This window comes from Rattus rattus, chromosome 8, assembly GCF_011064425.1.
Source record: "Rattus rattus isolate New Zealand chromosome 8, Rrattus_CSIRO_v1, whole genome shotgun sequence".
In the NCBI taxonomy this organism is placed as follows: Eukaryota; Metazoa; Chordata; class Mammalia; order Rodentia; family Muridae; genus Rattus; species Rattus rattus.
The window spans coordinates 19,038,128-19,062,130 of record NC_046161.1 but is presented as its reverse complement, the minus strand read 5'-3'; the positions used below and the strand labels follow the sequence as shown (position 1 = coordinate 19,062,130).

At 45.4% G+C, this 24,003-nt stretch overlaps 1 protein-coding gene across 1 annotated transcript in view; it reads right to left on the bottom strand.

Moving 5' to 3' along the window:
* Bbs9 (Bardet-Biedl syndrome 9) overlaps positions 1-24,003 on the bottom strand; it is a 405,125-nt gene that overhangs the window by 41,582 nt on the left and 339,540 nt on the right. The window contains 2 exon segments of the mRNA XM_032909494.1: positions 19,163-19,358; positions 19,360-19,381. Coding sequence (XP_032765385.1) covers positions 19,163-19,358; positions 19,360-19,381 — 218 coding nt within the window.

Genomic DNA, 24,003 nt, shown 5'->3' with positions numbered 1-24,003 from the left:
CTTAAATTATTCATTTTCTTAGACGCTCTCGCATGTTTGGGCTCCTCCACTTTCAAGTGATAAATGCCTGAGCACGGAGTGGCTGCAGCCCTTGAATATAATGTGCTCTTCGCCACGCTGCGGATCCGCTCACAGTGGCCTGGAGTGTGCACACTGGCTCTGCACAGTACTGTCCCCTCCACCTGGACTGAGACCCCGCCCACCTCTACCAGCAGTCCTAGCACTGGCTTCCTTTCTCCCTCCTTGACGTCTGACTGTGCTTCAGCCTATGTCTAGACTGTCTACCCCACCCCCACACTTACCTGGCGTGCCTTTGCCTCAGTCCATCTTTCCAGTCTCCCCTCCCATGCACATCTTCACTGATTGGCTTCTGGGCTCTCCCTCGGCCACTTGCAAGGTGGCGGCGACACATTTCTGGGCTTGCTGTACCTCAGTTCATGTTTGCTGTTTCCCACCATTTCCTTTCCCTGCTAGGATGGATGCTTTACTAGGGCCAAGTCTTTGTCTCTCCATTCACCATTTGTTTACCGGTAAGTACTCACTAGAGAATTATACAGTAATTTAATCTTCAAGTCAAAGTGACGATGACGATACGATGATGATGACGATGACAATGACAATGACAATGATCTATTTTACCCCCAATCACCTCTCTGGTTAATAAGTCATTGTATCCAGTTGAGCTTGCCTCAATTCGGCAAAGCAATTGGCCACCGGCACCAGCCTAGAACCTGGCACACTGGGGCCCAGGGGTTTTTCACTGATTCTCATTCCTTCACATGAGATGTTGGAACGGTGACAGAGAAAGGGAAAGTAAAGCCTGAGGCTCAAGGGGCCAAGTGTGAGACCACTTGCCTTTCAGAATCCTGCAGTCGATGAAAAGATCCTTCCTCCCTGTGGAAAGATCCCGAAACTGCTTGGAACGTTATCAGTCAAGATGGGCTGCTTCGGAAAGGCTGACCCTTTCAGACTGGGGGCAGAGCCAACACTGCCCAGCCGAGTGGCAGTACTGTGATCTGCCATCACTGCTTTGTCTTCTAGAGCCTTCTCTGGCAATAGGCTACTAATCAGAGCACTTGTTCAGAGGGTAGGGCTAGGAGAAAAGGGAATGGGGTTAAATGGGTGAAGGATGTGAGAGGTAAATCTGGAGCCATCCGGATGGCTCAGTGGACACAGGCACCGGCTGCCGAGTCTGAGGACCTTGGGACCCCATCATGGAAGGAAAGAAGTGACTCTTGAGAGTTCTCCTCTCATGAGTGTCATGGCATACAAATATACATACATACATACATACATACATACACACACATATATACACGCATACACACATACATATACACACACATATAAACATACATACATACACACATACATCACACACATATATACACACATACATACATACACACATACATACACATACACACATATACATACACATACACACATGCATACATACATATACAAACATACATACACACATGCATACACACATACATACATATACACACATACATACATACATACATACATACATATACAAACATACATACACACATGCATACACACATACATACATATACACACATACATACATACATACATTCAGAGTCTAACACTACCTTTGAGCATTTACTTCTCCAAATTCAGGAAGAGTTCTGGCTAGCCATACACTGTATTCCTACAATAAGGAAATCTTTGACTCAGACATTAAATATGAATGAATGAACGATCGTCTTTTAGGTAATTAGAAATCTAGTCAGACAGCGGATGCTAATGAGAAGCAGGGAAGGCTCTCCTGGTCACAGTGCCATCAAACACCTGGGGCCTGGGAGATGAGTTTACAAGTCTTCAAGGTAAGTTACCGTAGCATTTTAGAGTACTAATAAGTTCCTCATAATACCTCTGTGAAATATTATTATTGGCATTTATAGGAGACCTACAGCCAAGGAGAGAGAGGCAAGGTATTGGGTCTTGTTATAAAAGCCATGCCTGAGATGACAGGGGCTCAGAAAAAGCAGCCTTAAGTAAATACTCGCTGAATAACTGATGAACCAGATAAAGATTAGAGAAACAGAGCAGCTTAAATTTCAATCCCCAGTCCTTCACACGAGCCTCTAGACCTTCTTGTAGACTGCTTGTAAGTCTCATTACTCATTAAAACAAGGTTTTGGAATGCCTCCTAAAGTCATTCAAACTGCCCTTTTGTACCTTAGGTGGCTAACGTGGCAATATAATTTACAGAGGATACATTATATTAGACATTACAGCAGTTCTGTGATGTTCTCAGATGCCCACCAAGGACTCCAGCAAATTGACACCTCTAAAGTCATTTTCCTGGCATCCCAAGAGAAATTTAGTGCCAGGCCTTCAAATGTGAATAGCTCATATGTCATCCCATTATGCCACCTGGCCTCTGACCAGCACACCTTTAAAATAGATTTATTTAGGCTATAAAATCTCAGGACAGTCCCCCTGTCTTCTAATATATTACATTTAAGCAGCTGGGAAAATAAAATTCTGATTTTCCAATGCTGAAATCTATGAGGCTAATTTGAGAAACAGTAAAAGGAAGACTATCAGATTCTATTAAAGACACAAGCTTAGATGATACTTCATAATGTTCTAAGGGGAAAAAACACACAAGAAGCAGCTTTTCTGAGTGGAAACAACTGTCACTGGCTCACCACCCGGTGTGCATCACTCGAGGTCCAGCTGAACGCTGCTTACCGTAACGAGCACTGGGGGCTTCACAACTGGAGCTAGGAAATAGCTACGTTTACTGAACACATTCGACTAGGATACTGGAGGGTATCATTTGCTTTGTTAATGAACTGCTCGTCCTTGCTGCTGTGTTCTCTAATGTGTTTCTATAGACAGTGAACTGAGCCTATAATTCTCAAGGAAATACTTTAGTGGCAATGGTAACTCAATACGTAGAAGACCATGCCACCAAATGCTGCCAAGTGTCATCAGTTGTGTGAACAAACATATTGATTGTTTACACTGAACATAGATTTTTTTTTTGTTCTTTTTTTTTTTTTTTTGTATCTGGGGACCAAACCCAGGACCTAGTGCTTCCTAGGCAAGGGCTCTACCACTGAGCTAAATCCCCAACCCCTGAACATAGATTTTACACCCTCGTTTATAGCACACGACAATTAGAGAAGTAATGGGAAGAACCACTGTGAAACGCTGACGGCAAGCATTGGGTTGGATCATATGAAATCACTAACATTATTAAATTGCTAGGAGTTTCAACAAACAGCAAAGCAGTGAGCAGTCATTGGGAAAGGAACCCTACAGTTAAGGCAGACACGAGACAAGCTCTCAGGCCAACACAGACACTGGCGAACTCATCATCTCTCTCCTTTGAAGTTAGTCATTTTTCAAGGATGACCCCTGTATGAATGGCGCGTAGTCAACTGGGACCAGCCATCGGGAGCTCTCCTCGAGGTCTCTGTTCCTCAGCCCTCTTCTTTGGTAACCACTAACCCTTATAGATTTTGTCTCCTAAGACAGTTCCCTGTCATCTTCTCATCTTCACCTGCACTGCTGGCTCCCTGGTCTGGACAGCTACCAAGCCTAGCTTGCAGTCTCTACCTCATATTGCACCTGAGTATCAGTGTGGTTACTTTAGCATGGAAAACAGCAATGGCCAACGGCGTCTGCTCTGGTCACACAGCATCTTCATTCCAGCCACTACCTCCCCACCAGAATCCTCCTTTTATGAGGAAGGGAACCACCCCTCAGTGTTCTGACCCACAGTTCAGCAGTACTGTGTAAGTCGTGTGAGTCACACTGTATCCTTTCTTTGTTTCCTTGGCTATAGTAGCAGAGACTCAGGCTAGGAAGGAGTGAACACAGCTCTCTAGCCGAGCTAAGGTCAAAAGGAGGAGGAGGAGGCCCAAATGCTCAAGGCCTAGACTTTATTCCCCACCATGGAAACAGAAGAAGGGGATGGGAAAGGATGCCAGGAAGGTAAAAGCAAAATGCCTGGGTAGGAGAGGAGGACGACTCTACCCTGTGTCCCGCTGAAGGACGCCTAAGGTGGAGGGGCTCATTTGGGTCACACGGCTCTTAAATTTGCTATTTCTATATACCACAGACTAGTTTACGATGATGCACGTAGACTGTACTTCTAGTAAGCACGTTAGAGGATGAACGTACAGAAGCCATGTTAGGAGTGTATGAGGATCTCAGGTCATCCATGTCGCCCTCGCCTGTGCCTCTGGCCGCGCTCCATCTGCCAGCCCTGGGCAGCCTGCATTCCTCCGCTTCGTGTGGCTACTCTGTCAGTTTCCTCTTGCTCATTTTTGGCTGCTTCTCCTTGATTTTCGATGTGGGCTCCTGCCCTTCCTCTACCTGACCTCTAGATGTTGGAAGGCCTTTTGGCTTAGCTCAGCCCCTTCTCTCTGCTCTCCCCACCCAAGGGAACCCATCCAGCACTGAACCCATGAGCAGGTCCCTGACAGTCCAGTGCAGCTCAGACTCCTCTCTGGAGATCCAGTCCTGACACCCCCGGAGGTACAGCCATGCCTCTCAGATGAAGCACAGCCAAACTGAGATTCTGCACCCCCAATCCACTTACCCCACACTGCTCATGGACCCCTCCTTCTCACCAGCAATGCTGACCGCCAGTTCACAACTAAGTCAAAAGCCACCTCTGACTCTCATCTACCTCACGGCAAACAGGCCCATCACAGGCCGAGGCCTGTGTACTCCAGCCTCTGAAGGATTCCTCAGTCTATTTGTATCTCTTCTGCTACTCACCCAGTCACATGGCCTCTCATCTACGCTCCTGCAATAGACCTAGCTGTCTCATTGCAGGCCCAGATTTTTATCCCCACACTGCAGGTACAGTACTTTCTTAAAGCGTGCATCAAATCATGCTGGTCCCATTGGTGAGGACTTGGTGGCTTTCTGTCTTTTTTTTTTTTTTTTTTTGGATAGCTAGCACATAAATTCTCTGTCTCAGAATAGAAGGAAAAAGCACATGATTTACCTTTCTGCTAACTCTTTTTCTCAAGCATCAAGAAAGAGTCTATAAGAAGGAAAAGGAGAAATGGAGGAGGCAAGGAGACAGGATTCCAGCCTGATGCTGATCGAAAGCTACACTCCTCCACGGCTTGGTTTTAGAGAGGAAGACAGTTTGTCAGCAGAGCTACACCAGACTGCTCCTTATATCCACTGGAGGACCTGCCATGAGCCTTGTATACGTCATACAATCCACAACTCCGTTCTCGAGCTGGGTAACGGCATACTATCTGACTGTTCAACACGAATAGACACGCCGTAAGGACAGGAAGCCTCTCTTCACTAATCACCAATGTCCAGCACATGAAGATGATGGTGTATTTACAAGTCTGTGAAGGCAAAAGTGAGTGGATTCACAGGGTAATTTTGAAGTAAACGGATAGGAGTGGAGTGTGCAGTGGCCTGACTTGCACTTCACAGCATATGATGAATGGAAGTCTAATGCATGGATTAAGGAAAAAGTCAACTTGAGCAAACAATGGAGAACAATTTTGCTCTAAATGAGATTGAAAATGACTAGGATATAGGTGAGTAATATTCTGATTATCAGAGAAGTACATTTCATGAAAGGAGGTGAAACAGGGTCAGTTTAACCATTAATTTGTACAATTTCTAGTTCCAGAGTAGAGCCAAGAAAGCCAAAGTCAGAGCTAGAAACTGACATGGAGTCTAGGGGAGCGTTCCATAAGGTTCAGGAGTAGAACCAGTAGGCCAGAGGCGGGCAGGGGAAGAGAAAGTGGGTGGCCTGGGGGAGGGAGGAGGGCAGGGTAGAGAACTACGTCACATGGAAAGGAGGAAAAGGAGATAAATACAGTGTCACTCAAGCCAATTCTAAGCACTGTTAGGCAACTTCTGTGTTCCAGTTGTGTTTGATCATAGAGATGAAGTAGTGGGTAACAAGGCTCTACCCCCAGTGGCATCAGTCTCGGCAGCTTTGGCAAGAGAGAGCAGCATCCGGTTGTGCCTGATAGCACGGCACTAAAATAATAGTAAGGTCAAAAGATCTTCTCAACATTTTATGGTACAAGTTGTTTTAATAATTACTGCATATATTTTTCAAATATATTTATGAATTAGAAAACATTCCTTATAATTAGTCTGACTCCTTTTCTGGAAACTGAACACATTCTTTAATCAGAAAAAAAACTATAGAGACCCAGTAATTTTAACGAGTCATATAAGGAATCTGTTTCAAATGATTAAATAGCCCTAGTTCTTCCTAACTGAGGGAGGAACAGAGAGGGAAAGGGAAGTCCTAGGCACACGAGTGACAGCCCACCTCTCCCCTTTTACCTTTCCCCATCGCACTTTCTCCAGTACACAGTGCTGAGAGTCATTGCCCTGGGTGTTGAAGGCCCCCTCCAGAAAGGAAAGTCTTCGATGGCAGGGGCTGTGCTGGGCTGATTGCACTCAGGTACATAGAGAGAGAGATACCTGGGGTACAGTGGGCACTCAACAAGTCTCACCCTATTGTCTCAGTCTCGGCCTGGAAGAGAATGTCATTTCCAGTGGAAGTAAAATATGAAGGATAGAAGAATAGATTTTTTTCTACAGACTGATACATTTGGTTCTTAAAATACTGCAATTAGGGGTTTTACTGAATCTTTAAGCAGAAGATACCAACTCCACTCCTTGTGTACAGTATGCAGTAAGGACCACCAAGGACACTCTCCATACAGAGGGTGACGCACCAATCTGCCTTCTCACGCCCGAGCCCTCGGCACCTGCTGCTGTCTCTGCCTACAGCTACCATTGCCGGGACCTGGGCCTGGCACCTTTGCTTATCTGTGACTGTAATTATTTCCAAGGCTATTTTTAACAAATGCCAAAAATATCTTAGTAGTGCCAACATGCAAACACCTGTGCTAAATAAAACTGTCCTGCCGGGGTCAGCATAAACCTCGGCTTCCAAAAGCACCACAGAACTTTTCGGTAACATTTTCCGCATGACCCAGAAGCACGGCTCAGAGAGCAGACTTACAGCACACTAAGACCCAAGCCAAATGAGATGCATTAAATAAGAATAAATTACTTAACAAACTAAAAGGGAAAGTTAAAAATATATAATTGGTGAGACAATGTAACAGGGGAGAAAAGACTAAAATTCATTACACTAATGTATAAAACTTCCAAAGACGAAAAATAAATTAAAAAGACACAGTTGAGAGAGATAGCACAGCTTAAAGATGCTTCCTTCTTAGCGGGATATCTATATACGCTGAGACCTGTTAGAATCTGAAGACTTGGCTTCATTTTAACTTTTAACTGTTAGCCATATTACATGCAACCCAGAAGAGTTCGACCATTCAGTGACTTGTTGGAATGAAAAGACTCAAAACTTTTCAAAGTTCATCATGGAAAGATGTTTTAAAAGGTTGGCAACATGGACTGCTTACATCTAGCGCGACGATTCTGAAAGAGCGTCACCCTTGCTGTCATGGCTGGGCAGCGTCAGAAGTAACATGTTTCTAGTCAGGCCAGCATTAAAAATGAGAAAGCAGAGGGCATGAGCCATGTCCCTGGATCTGCCCTCACGGATACAAATGCTTCCTGTATTGAAGCAGCTCGTTACAGAAAACAATGTCATCTAAACTAATGACTATCTTACTTGAGTGCCTGGTTCCAGAACAGCTTAATTAAAATCACTTCTCTAACCATCCTAAAGATCCAAAAGAAAATGAAAAAATAAAGAGTATCCTTTCAGTACTGTTCATGAGTTTCTATTGATGAGGGAGACAATTTATCTTGTGGTTAAAAATGTAATTCCTCAGAAAGGAGGTAGGAGTGAGGAGTAAAAGGTGAGGGAAGAAAACAAGATACGTCTCTATTATAAATTTGAGGAGAGCCAGCACAGTGTGACACTGAGGACAGGTTCACTGACATGACAGCAGATATGGGTGATAGCCCAGAGGATAAAAACTGGGTTGGGGCAAAGAGGACACATGGACTGGACCTAGGCCTCCCGCACATACATAGCAGATGTGAGGCTTGGTCTTCATGTGGGTCCGGAACAACTGGAGCAGATGCTATCCCAAAAGCTGTTGCCTGTCTGTTCTAGCTGGGCTGCCTTGTCTGGCCTCAGTGGGAGAGGAAGCACCTAGCCTTGTAGAAAATTGAAGTGCCAGGGTGGGCGGATACCCAGGAGGGCCCCCACCAATCAGAGGAGAAGGGGATGGGGAAGGGTTATGAGAGGGGGTGACAGGGAAGAGGGGCGTGTGCAGGATGTAAAGTGCGTAAGTAAAGATAAATGCAATTTTTAAAAATTGGGTTGGAGGAGGGGCTACATGTCTTTGGTTAATCAGTAGCAATCCTTCATAATTTAATTTTTATTGTCAGAAACTGTTGAAATAAATATCAAATTTCACCCTTATACTAGAAAACGCTCACAAGTATCAGTAACTATGTGAGAATGGTTATTTTTCACATGACACGAAGCCCCAGAAAAGGTCCTCCATGAGGGTGACTAAGGGACCCTTCCACTTGGCTCAGCTGTGTACTTCTCAATGATACTGAAAACAGCACACAGTTAGGATCCCACTGCAATATTTCCAATCCAAATGGTCCAAAGAAAAGGTAACTCTCAGTACAGCTGGGTGAGGCTGAAAGTGAGCATTCTACATGTTGACCCTTGTACATGTGGGCTCACAGGGTCACGCGACAGGAGTGAGAATTAAGAGCAGTAATGTCCTTTCTAAGGTCTTCGGTTTATCTCCCAGCATTGAGGCAGGGTTCTTCCTAACTATCTTCAGACTGTTGAGTGCCATATTAGTCTAAACATCTGCAGGGAAAGAAATTCCCCAACCCCAACCCTCATCCCCCAACCCCCAAACCCTGGGATTTTATTCCTCTATTAATGGCTCTTCTTCCAAGAACATGGTCTTTGGTCATCACAGTGTAATTAGTTACTGGCCAGCACATCTATCAACGAGTGTTTGCTAAGCACACACTGGGATAATGCTGTTTTCTCCCGTCTTTGAGGGTAGGCCTTCCTCTGCAGTGCCTCCCAATTGCTTCTCTTGTCAAATCCAGCTCTAATCCTAGACTCAAATATTCTTCCCCTAATCCTTCATTCCTCTCCTCACAGACTCCATTATGACAGAGAAGAATGTGCACCCTATTTATAACTGAATGTTTCCTTTACTTATTCAAGATGACTTCATTTTAAAGACAATTCTGTAACAATGAACTGCTTAAGAACAAGGGGCCACCTCATTTTATTTCAGATTAAAAACATTGTTAGAAAGAAAGGAAGGAAGGAAGGAAGGAAGGAAGGAAGGAAGGAAGGAAGGAAGGAAGGAAGGAAGGAAGGAAAAGCGAGCTACTACACAACTGCCCCCTGGCTGAACTCGACATTTCCGTGATTATTGCAAATCACCTTTACTTTCTTTTTTTTTCTTTTCTTTTTTTCAGAGCTGGGGACCGAACCCAGGGCCTTGTGCTTGCTAGGCAAGTGCTCTACCACTGAGCTAAATCCCCAACCCCCACCTTTACTTTCTAATTTCACCATTTACCAGTCTTTAGGAGATTTCAACATACACACACACACACACACACACACACACACACACACTCATACACACACACTCACACACACACACACACACACACACTCACACACACACACACACACACACACACACACACACACACACACACACACACACACACACACACACACACACACACACACACTCACACACACACACACACACACACACACACACCACACACACTCACACTCCTTTACACACACACACTCACACACACACACACCTCTCTCACACACACCCCTGTATTTGCCCTCATTCTCCTTTCTTTCAATCTCTGTATCTGTCAGTTGTATACTTGGGTTCCCACTGGGTTCTCCAGTGTTAACTCCACTCAGCTTCCATGTTTCCTAGAGCATTTCTTGTACCTCTCCAAGGCTTCTTATTGAAAATAAACACCAGATATTGGCATTCCCACCTTGCTATAACATGTAACCTTCAGACATAAAGTTTTTAGATTTATTTATTATATATGAGTACACTGTAGCTGTCTTCTGACACACACCAGAAGAGGGCATCAGATTCCATTACAGATGGTTGTGAGCCACCATGTGGTTGCTGGGAATTGAACTCAGATCCACAGTCAGTGCTCTTAACCATTGAGCCATCTCTCCAGCCCCCAAATAGAGTTTTTAAAGAGAAAACATAATGAAAATGTAAAACTTAACTGTAGCTTGTTCTGCACTGGCCTTCCTACACTGCCCCCCACTCAGAGTCTCCTGTTCCTCTGCTGTCCTTGATCTTTCGGGCACCTCCTCCTCTTTACTCCCTTGAAATCCACTGCTCTCACCAGTCATCCTCTTGTATCTAATCATTGCTCGGTGACTAAGACTCAAAGCCTGTGTTATCCACTTCCTCTGACTTCCTTCCCTCAGAAGCTTCAACAGTTGAGAGCTATCACTGGTAGGGTCTGACCCACAAATGCCAGAAGTCATCTTCCGGCCTCGATCTCACTTGTAAAGTTTCTCATGTCTACATGTCACATGTATTGTTCTTGTACGGGCATTCGTGATTTTAAGTGCGTTGTAAATGAAATAAAACGCATTATACATACCACAAATTTCTCTCACAAACTTTGTTTCCGCCAGCATTCCTAAACCTTGGTTAAAGTGCTGTCTTATACCTCAGACCTCCATGATCCTGAATACCACCATCAAATTAACATTTCTAAAACACTGCTTCGCAGGTCACATGGAGCTCCTCCATCTTCAATACCTCCCACTGCCACGAATCAGCACGGTGTGCAGTCGTTATTGTCCAGCCTCCGTGTTGCTGTCGACGGCTGCTCACCAATCAACCCCGCTCTCACTGTACTCTGAGCCTTAGCCAGCTTGCCCACAGCTGTACGTCTTCTCAGAGTCTTACACCCACTGCCATCCTTTCTCAAGGCCCGGCTTCCGGGTACCAATCTGGAGCAAGGCTCACCCTTTCTAATGAAAAGCTCCTCTAACTCATTCTCAAAGTCCACGAGAGGTCAATGACTTCCTGGTTTGGGTGTTATGCTATCGTTGTCTAAGATGCTTCCACTAAAGGACCCTGGGTGAGTGGCCTATCCGATTACTTACAGTATTTTCATATATTCCTGTGGGTCTGTAATTATTTTAAAATTAAAACTTTAACAATATAATGTAGAAACCAACTATGTATCTGTGCAGAGATTCAAATCAAGTACCAAGATGAAGAAGAATACAGTTTTGAAGACCTTCTACCTAAGGATGAGAAATGGAATAAATATTAAACAGTAGGACGCTGTGGAAAGGACTAGAATGGTCATATCCCCAGGGGATGGGAATAACAGGAAAGAAGGCCCCAGGAATTTCTCTTGGAGCATGTCGGCTATGCCTTCAAAACCCCTGTAGCTCAGAGCCACATACTTAGGGGAACATAAAATACAAAAAAATTCCAAAACAAAGAAACTTGGAAAAAGTACAGAGTATTTAGAGAATAATAATCTTATTATAAAATAATAAAAAATCTTAAAGACAAAAATGCAGGGAACATGGCTGGCTGGATAGCATGGGTCAACTTTGGAACTTTTGATTTAATACAGTAGATAGCAAAACTGTCAAATCTTTTAAAGAAAGGAGGTAACATGAGTAGATCCACTCTTTTAAGGGAGTTCATATGCACAGAAAGCTTCATCATGATTCAGTTAGTTACAAGATTACTAAACAAATTAAGTATTCTGCTATCAGAAACAGTTTATATATTTCAAGAAAGGATCCAAGTATGTAACTATTAAAGTAAATATTCAATAACTAATAATAAAATAATATCAAGAAAAATACATGAGACATAAAGCAATAGGTACAAGCTGAACAAGCGAGGTAGGAGGATTATAATTTTGAGGCCATCCTGGTTTGCACAGTAAAGAGGACAGAGGACAGAAAGGGCTGTAAGAAGGAATATTTAACACTAAAGACCTTTAGAAAATTCATAAGGAAGCTTACTACTATATAGCTTCATATACATGAATGATAGATAGATAGATAGATAGATAGATAGATAGATAGATAGATAGATAGATAGATAGATAGATAGATGATGGATGGATGGATGGATGGACGGACGGACGGATGGATGGATGGATGCATGGATGCATGGATGCATGGATGGATGGATGGATGCATGGATGCATGGATGCATGGATGGATGGATGGATAGATGGATAGACGGATAGACAGATGGATGGGTGGGTGGATGGATGGGTGGATGGATGGATGGGTGGGCGGGTGGATGGGTGGGTAGATGGATGGCTAGATGGATGGATAGATGGGTGGGTATATGGATGGATGGATGGGTAGATACATACATGATATCATATATGATATATATCTATCATATATAGTAGATATTCATATATATATATTTTGATAGAGTTTAAATAGACCTTCTGTATAACAAGACAACAATGCTCCTACTAGCTGCCATAGACTAAGAAATAGAAGACCCAGTGTTAAGAACAGACACATTTGGAACAGTTGGCCAGCAAACTCCCATAGATAACCAAACATTACTGCCAATGTTCTTGGTTCCCTACACAGAATGTGACTTTAAGAACATATTGCTGAAGAGACCACTTGCTTGAGTCAGAAAATATGGGGAAATCAAGCCATAACTGACCTGTAAACTAATTATTACTAGCTAGTCCAAATGGTGAGATTTAGGTTCATCAAAGAGGCCCTATCTCAAAATAATATTATGAACAGTTATTGAGAAAGACAATTCAATTTCAATGTTGTCTTCTGGTATTCACGAGCATATGCATAAATGCATACATACCCATATAACATGCATAGTGTGCATGTGTGTGTGTGAATGTGTGTGTGTGAACTACCCAGGGGACCTGGTTCAGGCACTACCCCACAGGTCAAGGAGCTGATGGACTGCTGCCTAAAGCAAACAAGCTCATTTCTCCTAGGATGCTTTGCTTTTGGTCATGGTGTTTTATCAAGATGAGCCCTAACTGAGATACCATTTAATGTCATAGTTGACCTTTGGTAAAAGTCTTCTAAGTAGCTTTGGGACCTCCTCCTCCTCCTCCTCCTCTTCCTCCTCTTCCTCCTCCTCCTCCTTTTTTCTTCTTCTTCCTCTCTTCTTGTTATTATTATTTTATTAATATCCCATATTTAGTGAGAATTTGTGATGTGTCAGGTTCTTGCTAAGCATTTTCCATGTACTGCTACTTTTAATTTTGTAAGCTCTATAATAAAGCACCATTATACCTCTATGTAGAAGTTGAGAAAACAAAAACAACACAGATAATTTTCCTACTTTGAAAATCCATATTTTTTTAAAAAGCTATGAAAAAAGTATAATAGTCTATGTAGAAAAAAAGGTTCAAAAGTCGATCAGTGATTTCTTTTGGAGCCCTTTCCATATGGAATTCATTTATATTCCCTTAATGCAAGGCTTCAAACTTATAAAAATTCAAAGACCAATAGTTAGAAGTTAGAGAGGTGGCTCAGTGGCTAAGAGCACTGGCTGCTCTTTGAGACGGTCCAGGTTTGATTCCCGGAAACCACATGGCAGCTCACATTTCTTGGGGATCTGACAACTTCTTGTGACTCAGGGACACCAGTCAGACGCATGGTACACAGACAAACATGTAGGCAAAACACATGAAGTAAAATGTTTTTAAAAGATCTATAAGTTAAACCAGGCTAACCGTATGAAAGTAAACCACAGATGTCTTGACAGAATTCTTGTGAAAGTCCAGGGAATTAAACTGAAACCGGAAGTCTCAAACACAACACTGAACTCTTCCAGCACTGACTCCAGCTTAAGACGCCAGCGTAGGAAGACTCTCTGTCAGGAAGGACAAAGGCCGCACTGGTTACTGCACGCAGATTTGCACCTGTGCTTTCTCCCATCCACTTAAAGAAACAAAGGGGCGGAAACTGCTGCTGTCTGTGTGGTCCACATCACATCTCCAAGTACTATATTCCCCGATCCCCATCCAGGGAAAGGCTGACCTTCCTTGCTAACTTAGCTTCTTCCTCATTGATCATTGAGGCTTTGGCCCCATCATGCCCCTGTGAGCACCTGAAGCTTGCTTTCCCTGGGGGCAGCTGCCAATCCTGGGCTGTCTGCAAGCTCTTTGTCTGGGTCAAGGTTTTTCTGGCATCCCTGTTTCAGGACCCATGACTCTTGCCCACCATGCTTCCATATTAAGAGTATCGCTTAACACACTGTTCACTGGTGAACAGAATGACATTTAAAGAAATGAAAGAAAAGAGGAAAATAACTTTTGTGCTTATGATGTTCCAGATATGTGTTAGTTTCATTCTTGTATGGACTGTTTATATCTATACACACATACACTCAAATATTTGAATCTCTCTCTCCCTCTCTGTCTCTCTCTCTGTCTCTCTCTCTCTCTGTCTCTCTCCCTCTCTGTCTCTCTCTGTCTGTCTCTGTCTTTCTCTGTCTCTGTCTCTCTCTCCATAGCAGCTGAAGCCAAATCTCTCAGCCACACGCACAGGCAGGGACAAAGCAAATGACAGTCCTATACGAGAAGACCAGCTAGGTCATTAAATCATTCACATTTGATGAAAAAGAAAACAAACACACATCCAGTGGTCTTCCTGCTGTAGGAGCAGAATGTATAGAACTGAGTTAGAATACGTTAACAAAGGTCGCTCCCTGTGAGATGTAAGTCCATCCAGGAAGATGCAGGGACCAGGGATCCAGTTAGGGTAGCATAAGCTTGCCCTGCTGCCCTACAGAGAATCCGCTCAGAAAGGGTGACGTGGAAGTCTGCACACGAGATGGCAAAGGCAAGCAGAGGCCCGCAGGACGAGCACAGGCTTCTGAGGGTCTGGGTCTGAGAGTCCCAGATGAGGGAGAATACTTGGCAAATTCTTTTTCTTGGTCTGGGTTACGTCATTCAACATGGTCTTTTCCTGTTCCATGTATTTACCTGAAAATTTCAGGTTTTCAGTTTTCTTTACAGCTAACAGAGTTGTGGAGCCCAGGCAGAAAGACAGGAAGAACCAGGATCAAGGAGAGACTGTGTCTCCCAGTAATGGTAGAAGCTATAGCCGTAAAGTCTCGGCGGCATGAGCCAGGTGAGGAGACACAATGGACGTGCCACAGTGGACGGAGGAAATGTCACAGCCTCAGCTCCACACCAAGAACTGCATCAACTACGGAAGGCTGAGAGCGGGAGAAACAGTCTTCCCTAGAGAAGACACAGCACTTAGTTACCCAGTCTCAAATGGTCAGACCTGAAAATATATGCGCAAGTAATACTATATAGACCAAGAAGGCGTCCTTAGGAATTAGGAGTGTGTGTGGTGTGTGTGTGTGTGTGCATAATCACAATTAATGAAAAAAAAGAGGCAATGAATTTGAAAGAGAACAAGGAAGGATATAAGAAGGGTGTGGAGGGGGAAAATGGAAAGGGGAAATAATATAATTATATCGTAACACACACCCACTGCACGCACGCGCACACACACACACACACACACACACACACTCCATACTGTACCACCAATTAGTGGAAAAAGTCCTAAGTTTGTAAGACAGCAAGGAAAGGTAAGTTTGAGGGCTAGGAGGGAGGAAAAGGAAAGGAGACATAATGTAATTATATCATGCTCTCAACAGTGAAAGGAGGTTTAAAGGCCATGATGTAATTGCTAGTAGCAGAAGAGTTTCTGACCGTGGCCTCCAGGGAGGCGCTCTCACCCGGCCTTCACTGCAGCAACTGAAAGGGCATGGCCAGAGTGCCCGCCTCATAAAGTCCCAAGGCTAGCCGACACCATAGGGTTTCTATTCGGAGATGTTTATCCATCTGCACTTTAATACGGGGCATGGTAAAATTACACACACTCCTGACTTTTAATACAACCACTTAGTCAGCGACTTCTCGGGCCCTGGTTACCTCAGCTGTTAAGTGAGGGAGGTGAACCAGATGATTCCTAAGTTCTTATCTAAACCTTAAAGTAAGCTTGTGTCTGCCTGTGTGCTCATTAATCCAGTCCACTCTGACACCCCCACCCCACAGACTCGTCCAACTCGACAGCACTCCACTGCGTGCCTGCTATTCTAACACTCCCCTGCGGCCTTGTTTCTCCTAACACACCAGTGCGCCCTGCTACACCGGGTCAGCTCTTCCAGCTATACTGCTGTTGTGAGCTGAACAATTAAAGACTGGAAGCAGAACTAACTCATGCTACCTCTTACTTTTCCCATTACATTAGCATCATGCCACCTATAGAGACAAGAAACGGTAAGCACAAACATGCATGGTTTCCTGGGACATTGTGTCCTCATAGACAAGGAAGGAGACTTGGAGAAGCTGAAGAGGGGAGGCCATATGCAGAACAGCTTATCCCGGAGGTGAGAAGTGTGTTAGTACTGCTGTGGTCTGTGTGGCCTAGAGCACAGTGCAGCTGGCCAGGATGTCTATTCCATGCCTAACACTTCCAGAGACGGTGTTAACTCTGGGCTAGACTTCCTCCTGCTTCTGCTTTCTGTGGTGACAGGGCAACAGCGCTCCATGTCTTGTCTCCCTCAAGAATGAGCTAAGTGTAGGAATGAAATGTGTGACGATTCTGAATTGGGGGAGGAAAGGATTTCAGGTGACAGTGAGCACTGTGATGAGGAAGGACAGGGCGGGCACAGCTGCTCACAATTACTCGTGGTGCAATTAGACCCACAGGGGAGGGAGGGTCACCAGCAGGTGAGAGGGATGGGATGACTGACAGCAGACTCCAGCACACTCAGCTTCCACTTAGCTGGGGAAAAGTGCTCAGCCAGATGGGCAGGAAGGGATCCGTCTGGCTAGCACTCCTAGGCTGGGAACAAACGTGTTTCCTGTCAGCCTCTATTTCTTCCTCCTACTTGTCCCCTTTCCTCTGTCTCTCACATATACAGAGTTTTTACATTGATAGGTTAAATATTCCAAACCCTACACATACACACAACTTTCCGGTTGCTTAGTTACTTGCAGAAAAATGGCACAAGTTGCATACGCAGTAAGTGTGTCTAGCGGGAACTCTGGGTTTCTGCTCCCAGCCAGACTCAGACTGGGGTGCACAGAAAGGCCTGGGCAACCACCTCAGCTGACAGGAGACTGTTTTCTTCTTTCTTTCTGTTCCTGTTGATGTGATAGAAATGTCCTGGCAAAATGAACATTAGGAAGGAAAGAAGGCAGGGAGGGAGGGAGGGAGGGAGGGAGGGGACGGTTATTCTGTCTCAGAGTTCAAGGGTGAAGTCAATAATAGTGGGGAAGTAAAGGAGGCAGACAGACACTACAGTGGGTCACTCTGTACTCACAGCCAGGATCAGACAGATGATTACTAACACTTGGCTTGCTTTCCCACTTTGCACAGTCCAGGCATCGGGAAGGGTCCAGCCCAGAGTTAAGGTGAGTCTTCCTACATCAAGGTAATTGGCACAGACATGCCCAGAAGCCCATCTCCCAGGTGACTGAAGACACTGCCAGGTCAGGTGAGCTGAGTCCCCCCTCCCCCACTCCTTCCAGGTATCCCACATGTTTTCCCGTGTAACATGGAGGGAAGGTGCATACTCTGTGCCAGTCAGGATAAAGAGCTTTCAGGTCACACATCACTGAGCCTTAATGTTCACTTCTTAGGAAGATACCCCTCTGAAGGCAGGCAGAGGATAGACTGGAGATCAAAAGGAAGAGCAAGAGGATGTGACAAGGACAAGACGCCAAGTGCCACCCTCCCCACCCCATAAAGAACCACCAACAGACCAGCTACCAAATACTCTTCAGAAGTACAAGTTGGGTTCTGTATGTAGTTATGTTAAAAAAATGTTTTTTCGAATAATCAAACGCAGCATCCTGAGAACACAGCCGGCTTTGAAGGATCGCGCATACCTACCTGCAACAGCAGTCCTAACTGTGGCCTCTGCTCCAAGCACGCTGACAAGTGCTTTACACACACGGCAAGTCTCATCCTTCCTAATGCTGCAACCCTTTAACGTCACAATGTGGTGACCCCCGACCATAAAGTTATTTCATCGCTACTTCACAACTATAATCTTGCTACTGTTATGAATCATAATGTAAATATCTGATATGCAACTCCCAAAGGGGTCATGACCTTCAGGTTGAGAACTGCTGTTCTAGAGGAAGACAGCAGGGTTGGAAACCAATGCGGGGGTGAGGGGGCAGCTAAGTCGAAAGGCATAGAAGCAAGATCCAAACACTGGTCTGTCTGTCCCTGAAGCCTGGGCTTATCAGATAATGTTACACAGCCTCCGTGTTTATCTTTAGAAGATTTCACCCACATTCCCTCTTTTGGGCATTCTGACTTAAGAGGGAAAGAAGGCGACAGCAGAAAATCAGCTCAGGGGATAGAAGCCATAGTGAAAGAAGGAGAGCGTCTCGTCACCTCTCAGTCTGTGGCCCTTGCTTGAGTAAAACCCTGCCACAGCTGCAGGGCATAATGACTTCACTGGCATCGTGCTCCTGCTCCTCAAACCGCTATTGAAAGGTCGGAAGGAGAATCGGGCCTGAGTGCAGTGTGACTGACCACTCGGACCCACACTGTGGCAAGGCAAGCTTAGCCGTCTGGACCTCAGTGAAGGACCACAAAGGCCAGCTGGGGCTCTCCCCCACCTTGACCACAGGTGCCTTGGTCCTCTGCTCACCTCTGTGATCCTGGGTCTTTTCCTCAGATCACAGTCCGGGCAAACAGCAGACAGGACCTAACTCATCTGGACCACATTAATTCCTTGTATCGTGTTATTTACATTCATGAAATGCAGTATCTTGAGATCACATTTGGTAAAACTTTTCCTTAAAAACACTTTTATTCTCTAATCCCCTTTTTATTGGTTAGAAGCAAAACAAAATGGATCATATATTTGAGGACAGAGACAAGGAAAAGAGAAGACATACCATTCTAGAAATGCCTAGCAAGCAAATGCCCGGAGAATATTTACCCACGTGGTTACCACAGGATATGTGGGGGAGAAACGTGAAAGCAATTTTCTTGGCTATCCTCACTTTAATATGAGATTCAAACCCACGTGCAGCTGGAGGCGCATTTCCCTAATGGGAAGAGCGCCGTCCTTGGGGAGGGCGGCAGGACTCTTACCTGGCATTACCATGGCCTGCGGGGCCGCAGCATCGGTGCTCACGCAGAGGCGCCCGCCTTTAGCCAGCCTGTCGCACAGCAGGGTGATGTGCTTCTTCAGCCGGCTGGTGTCTTTGGGCACGCTCAGCTGGCTGCTGGGGACCTGCTCCTTGGAGCTCTTCGGACAACAGGTTTTCAAAAGGTGGGCAACCGGTGACATCCACGGTCTCTTCCCAGCCCCCGTGCAAAAGCGTTTGAATTTGTGTACGACGGGCAGTGGCAGCCAGTTAAGGCTTTAACAAGGTCTCCAGGTATGAGCTACTGATTCTCGACAGCCTCCTCCAGGGACTGAGACAACTGGACAAGCTGGCGTGGGAGGTGCTGTGTCCTGTACCAGGAATAGGGTAACCTGCAGTAAGGTCTATCTGCAGTGCGGGCCTGTTTGATGATCTGAGGTAAAGGACCAGAATGTCCCTTCCTTTGCCTTACATTCTGCAGGAGAGGATCTGGGCCTTGGAACCCCTAGCTCACGGCAGGGGTTACCTGGGATGAGAGAAGATACTGCCACTTCAGCTGCTTGAGCCAAGTCTTGAGCCGTGGGCAAAAGCTGATAAAGCTAGTCTCCAGAGTGATTTGGGGGAGCTGTGAGGTTTATCTAGTTCTATTTCAGTATCACATAGCAATATAATAATAATAATAATAATAATAATAATAAAACAAAAAATAAATAAAAAACCCAAAAGGCAAAGAAATGGCATCGTCCCCCTTTTTCTACAGGAAAGCAATTGCATGAGCTACACCAGTACAAAGACTGGGGAAATAGGGTGTCACCTTTTACAAATGTCACGAGGCTGCCATTCTAGGACCATCGCTGCTGCTTGGGGGACCAGCACCAGCACAGAAGACAGCAGCGCTGGGACTAACCAAAAGGGACCCAGGCAGGTTCCAGTAAAAGGTTACCCAGGGCAGGAAGGCCGATCGGGGAGGCCCCCACTAAACATCTTAGGATGACTGACAAGATCCTCCTGACAGTGGCCTAAAGGCATTCTGCTACGCCACGCTTTTGCCTCCTGTCCCTGAACCCATGCCTGGCCTCCAGTCAAAACTCCGCTCTGTGGGCAGTTGAGCTGGCTCTGGCACCACGATGACTGTGTACAGCTCAGGCTCCTCCTCACTGGACAGGGTCTTCCCTCCCAGGCACGCACGGTCGGCTCTAAACCAAAGTCCAGACCCTCTCTCTTCCTGCTAACTGCCATACACAAAACCAAGACTTTCATTCCATTGACCCATTTCTATCTCCAGGTAAAAGATGCCAGGGAAAATTAGGAATTTGAAAATGAACCTTGAGAGTCCTTTCAAGAGGTCCTTAAAAGTCTTTAAAACCACTTCTGGCACCAAAATCACTATAACATAATAAACCACTGGTTGCCACAAAGACATCTTTACTACTAGCAAAAAAATCTACAGTAGACTAATATATCTAAAATTGCCTTTCAGTAACCTCCCTCAGAGGGACATTTTCTATATTGCTTTGGGCCTTTTTTGACTACGCCCCAGCAGTGCAAGAAGGAGTCCTGGTAAGAATTCTTTAGCAGCTATATGCTCTGTGGACATTTCAGCATTAAAGAAGATCTTCTGTGTCACTTAGACCGATCATTTAAGCAAGTCACTGTTTTTAGATAGAGCCATTAGCTTAATCGTAGAAAACAGTAAAACCGGTTGTGTTACCAACACAGGATGGCTTCGACAAAATTTTTCCTGCTGCCAAACATGCAGGGCAAGTAGTCACCATGTCATGGACATTTGGAACGTGGTCCAAGAACGAGTCTTGGAGGAGAAATTCTGGGTGTCTTAAGTCCAAGAAAACAAGACAAGAGTCCTTGTGACTCGGTTTCCCCCTCCCCGTGCAGGGGTGTATTTGCCTTTAGGTTGTCCACGTTACAACTGGCTGTTGCTATGCCATACCGACGTGCAGCGATGTGGGGTATTTTTGATTTGTGGCTGTACCCGTGACTCATGTGACCATTCTTAACCTCAGGGGTGGCTCTCAACCTGCTGTTGTGACCCGTTTGGGGATTGTGTATCACTTACCCTGCATAGCAGACATTTGCACCCAATTCATAACAGGAGCAAAACTGCAATTATGATGCAGCAATAAAAGGTCTGGTTGAGGTCACCCACAACACGAGGAGCCGGTAGTGAAGGGTCCAGGTGTTAGGAAGGCTCTGGACCAGTGCCTCCAGTATAAATCGTCTCTGCTCTGAATAAAGTTAGCTTTACATGAATTTAGTCTGCTTCATTTTAGGTTCCACTCTCACAGGTTTCTTTTTGCCCACCGGAGTAGTAGACAATGTAAAGATATTTAGTGCAGATAGCGCCTTTAATATAATAAGATATGGTGACAATGTCGATCGCTAATAAAATATTTTGAGGGCCTAAGCTGCTGCATAAATTCAAATATAATAAAAAGATTGTCTCTTATGAGGATAAGAGATGGTGGAAAGCGATACATGGTTGAACAGATAGCATAACCGCCCTACTAAAATATGAAACAGACTTCTCAGGAAGTAGAACTTCCAGTGAGGAGCGAAGACGCAGAGCTGTTGAGCACCTCCCTGGTGCACGGCACGCTCCCCTCTGTCAGTTCCAGCACGAAAGCACACCTGCAATCTACCGCAGATGACAGACTTTCTCTTTTTTACTCAGACTAATAACCGCATGTTTGGGCCTCCTGTGTTCAGGTGTGGTGGGGAATTGCTAAGGCGTGCATGGAAGCCAGGAGAGTAACTTTGGGCATCAGTCTTCACTTTTCATTTGTAAGGCAGGGTCTCCTGTGGTTGGTCACTGCACACTGAGACTCCTTAGAGACTTTCCTAGAATTCTCTGGTCACCATCTGCCACCTCGCCACTGATTATACTGCAGAGGTTGCCAGGTTGGTCATTTGACTGAAGGTCCTGAGATTCATTTGTATTTATTTTTAAAAAAGAATTTATGATTGGCGGCAATATGATATTAAATGCTGTGAAATTAAAAATGAAAGAGACTCAGATATATTCTTCCTGTCAGTGTGCCTTTGCATCACTTATAATAAAAAAAATAAACTATAATGATGTAGAAAAATAACATATATTTAGAGAGTGGTAGATTTAAAAGTATTTAGTAGGATTTGTTTTTGTCCTCTAGTTTTGTTCTAGAACTAAAACCTCAAATAAGTTATTTAAGATAGAAAGGGCTTTTCTGACCATCACATGTGCAACACTTGTGCAAAACAAATACACACCAAAACATTTTTATAAAAACCTTTAAGAGATATGGTATCTTGTTATTTACTAAAAACTATCCCTGTATGTACAGTAGTAACGGAATGAACCTAAATTTAGTGAAGCAAGCAAGAAAGTGACTCAGAGAGCAAATGTCTCTTTACAAAAACTAAGGAAATACTTCCTAAAACATAAGGTAAAAAGGTCCCCACAGAGAAAGCCTTGCTTCACCACACAGGTGTCCCCACAGAGAAGGCCTGTCATTACCCCACACAGGTGTCCCCACAGAGAAAGTTTTCCTGTCACTACCACACAGGTGTGTCCCCACAGAGAAAGTTCCTGTCACTACCACACAGGTGTCCCCATGAGAGAGAAAGCTCACACACACAGGTGTCCCCACAGAGAAAGCCTATCACCACCACACATGTGTCCCCCACAGAGCAAGCTTTTCCGTTCATTCACCACACAGGTGTCCCCACAGAGCAAGCCTGTCTGTTGGCCACATACAGGTGTCCCAACAGAGCAAGCCTGCTTTACTACCACACAGGTGTCCCCCAGCCGCTAAAGCCTGTCACCACACTGGTACCCCAGAGAAAAGCCTGCTCACTACCACACACAGGTGTCCCCACAGAGAAAGCCTGTCACCACACACACTGGTGTCCCCACAGAGAAAGCCCGTCACTACCACACACAGGTAACCCCCACAGAGGTGTCCTGGGCCACCACACAGGTGTCCCACAGAGAAAGCCTGTCACTCACCACACAGGTGTCCCCACAGAGAAAGCCTGTCACCATCACACACAGGTGTCCCCAGAAAGTCACCAACACACACAGGTGTCCCCACAGAGAAAGCCCCTCCACACTCACCACACAGGTGTCCCCACAGAGAAGGCCTGTCCTCCTACCACACAGGTGTCCCCACACAGAGCAAGCCGGTCACACACGTGAGGTGAAGTCCCAACAGAGAAAGTGTGTGTTCACTACCACACAGGTGTGTCCCACAGAGAAGGCCTGTCACTACCACACAGGTGTCCCCACAGAGAAAGTGTGTCACTACCACACAGGTAAGTGTCCCCACAGAGAAGGCCTGTCACTACCACACAGGAGCGTGTCCTCACAGAGAAAGCGGCATGTCACTACCACACAGGTGTCCCCACAGCAAGCCTGTCACTACCACACAGGTGTGTCCCCACAGAGAAAGCCTGTCACTACTCTCACACAGGTGTCCCCACAGAGAAAAGCCCTGTCACTACCACACAGGTGTCCCCACAGAGCAAAGCCTGGGTCACTCAATACACAGGGTCCCCTAACAGAGAAAGCCTGTCACTACCACACAGGTAGTCCCAACAGAGAAAGTGTGTCACCACACAGGGTGTCCCCACAGAGAGGCCTGTCACTCACCACACAGGTGTCCCACAGAAAGTGTGTCACCACCACACAGGTGTCCCCCACAGAGAAGGCCCTCCGTCACCACCACACAGGATGTCCCTCACAGAGAAAGCATGTCACTACCACGCAGGTGTCCCTACTGTTAGCAAGCCTGTCTCTACCACACAGGTGTCCCTCAGCGAGAAAGCCTGTCCGTGTCTGCCACACAGGTG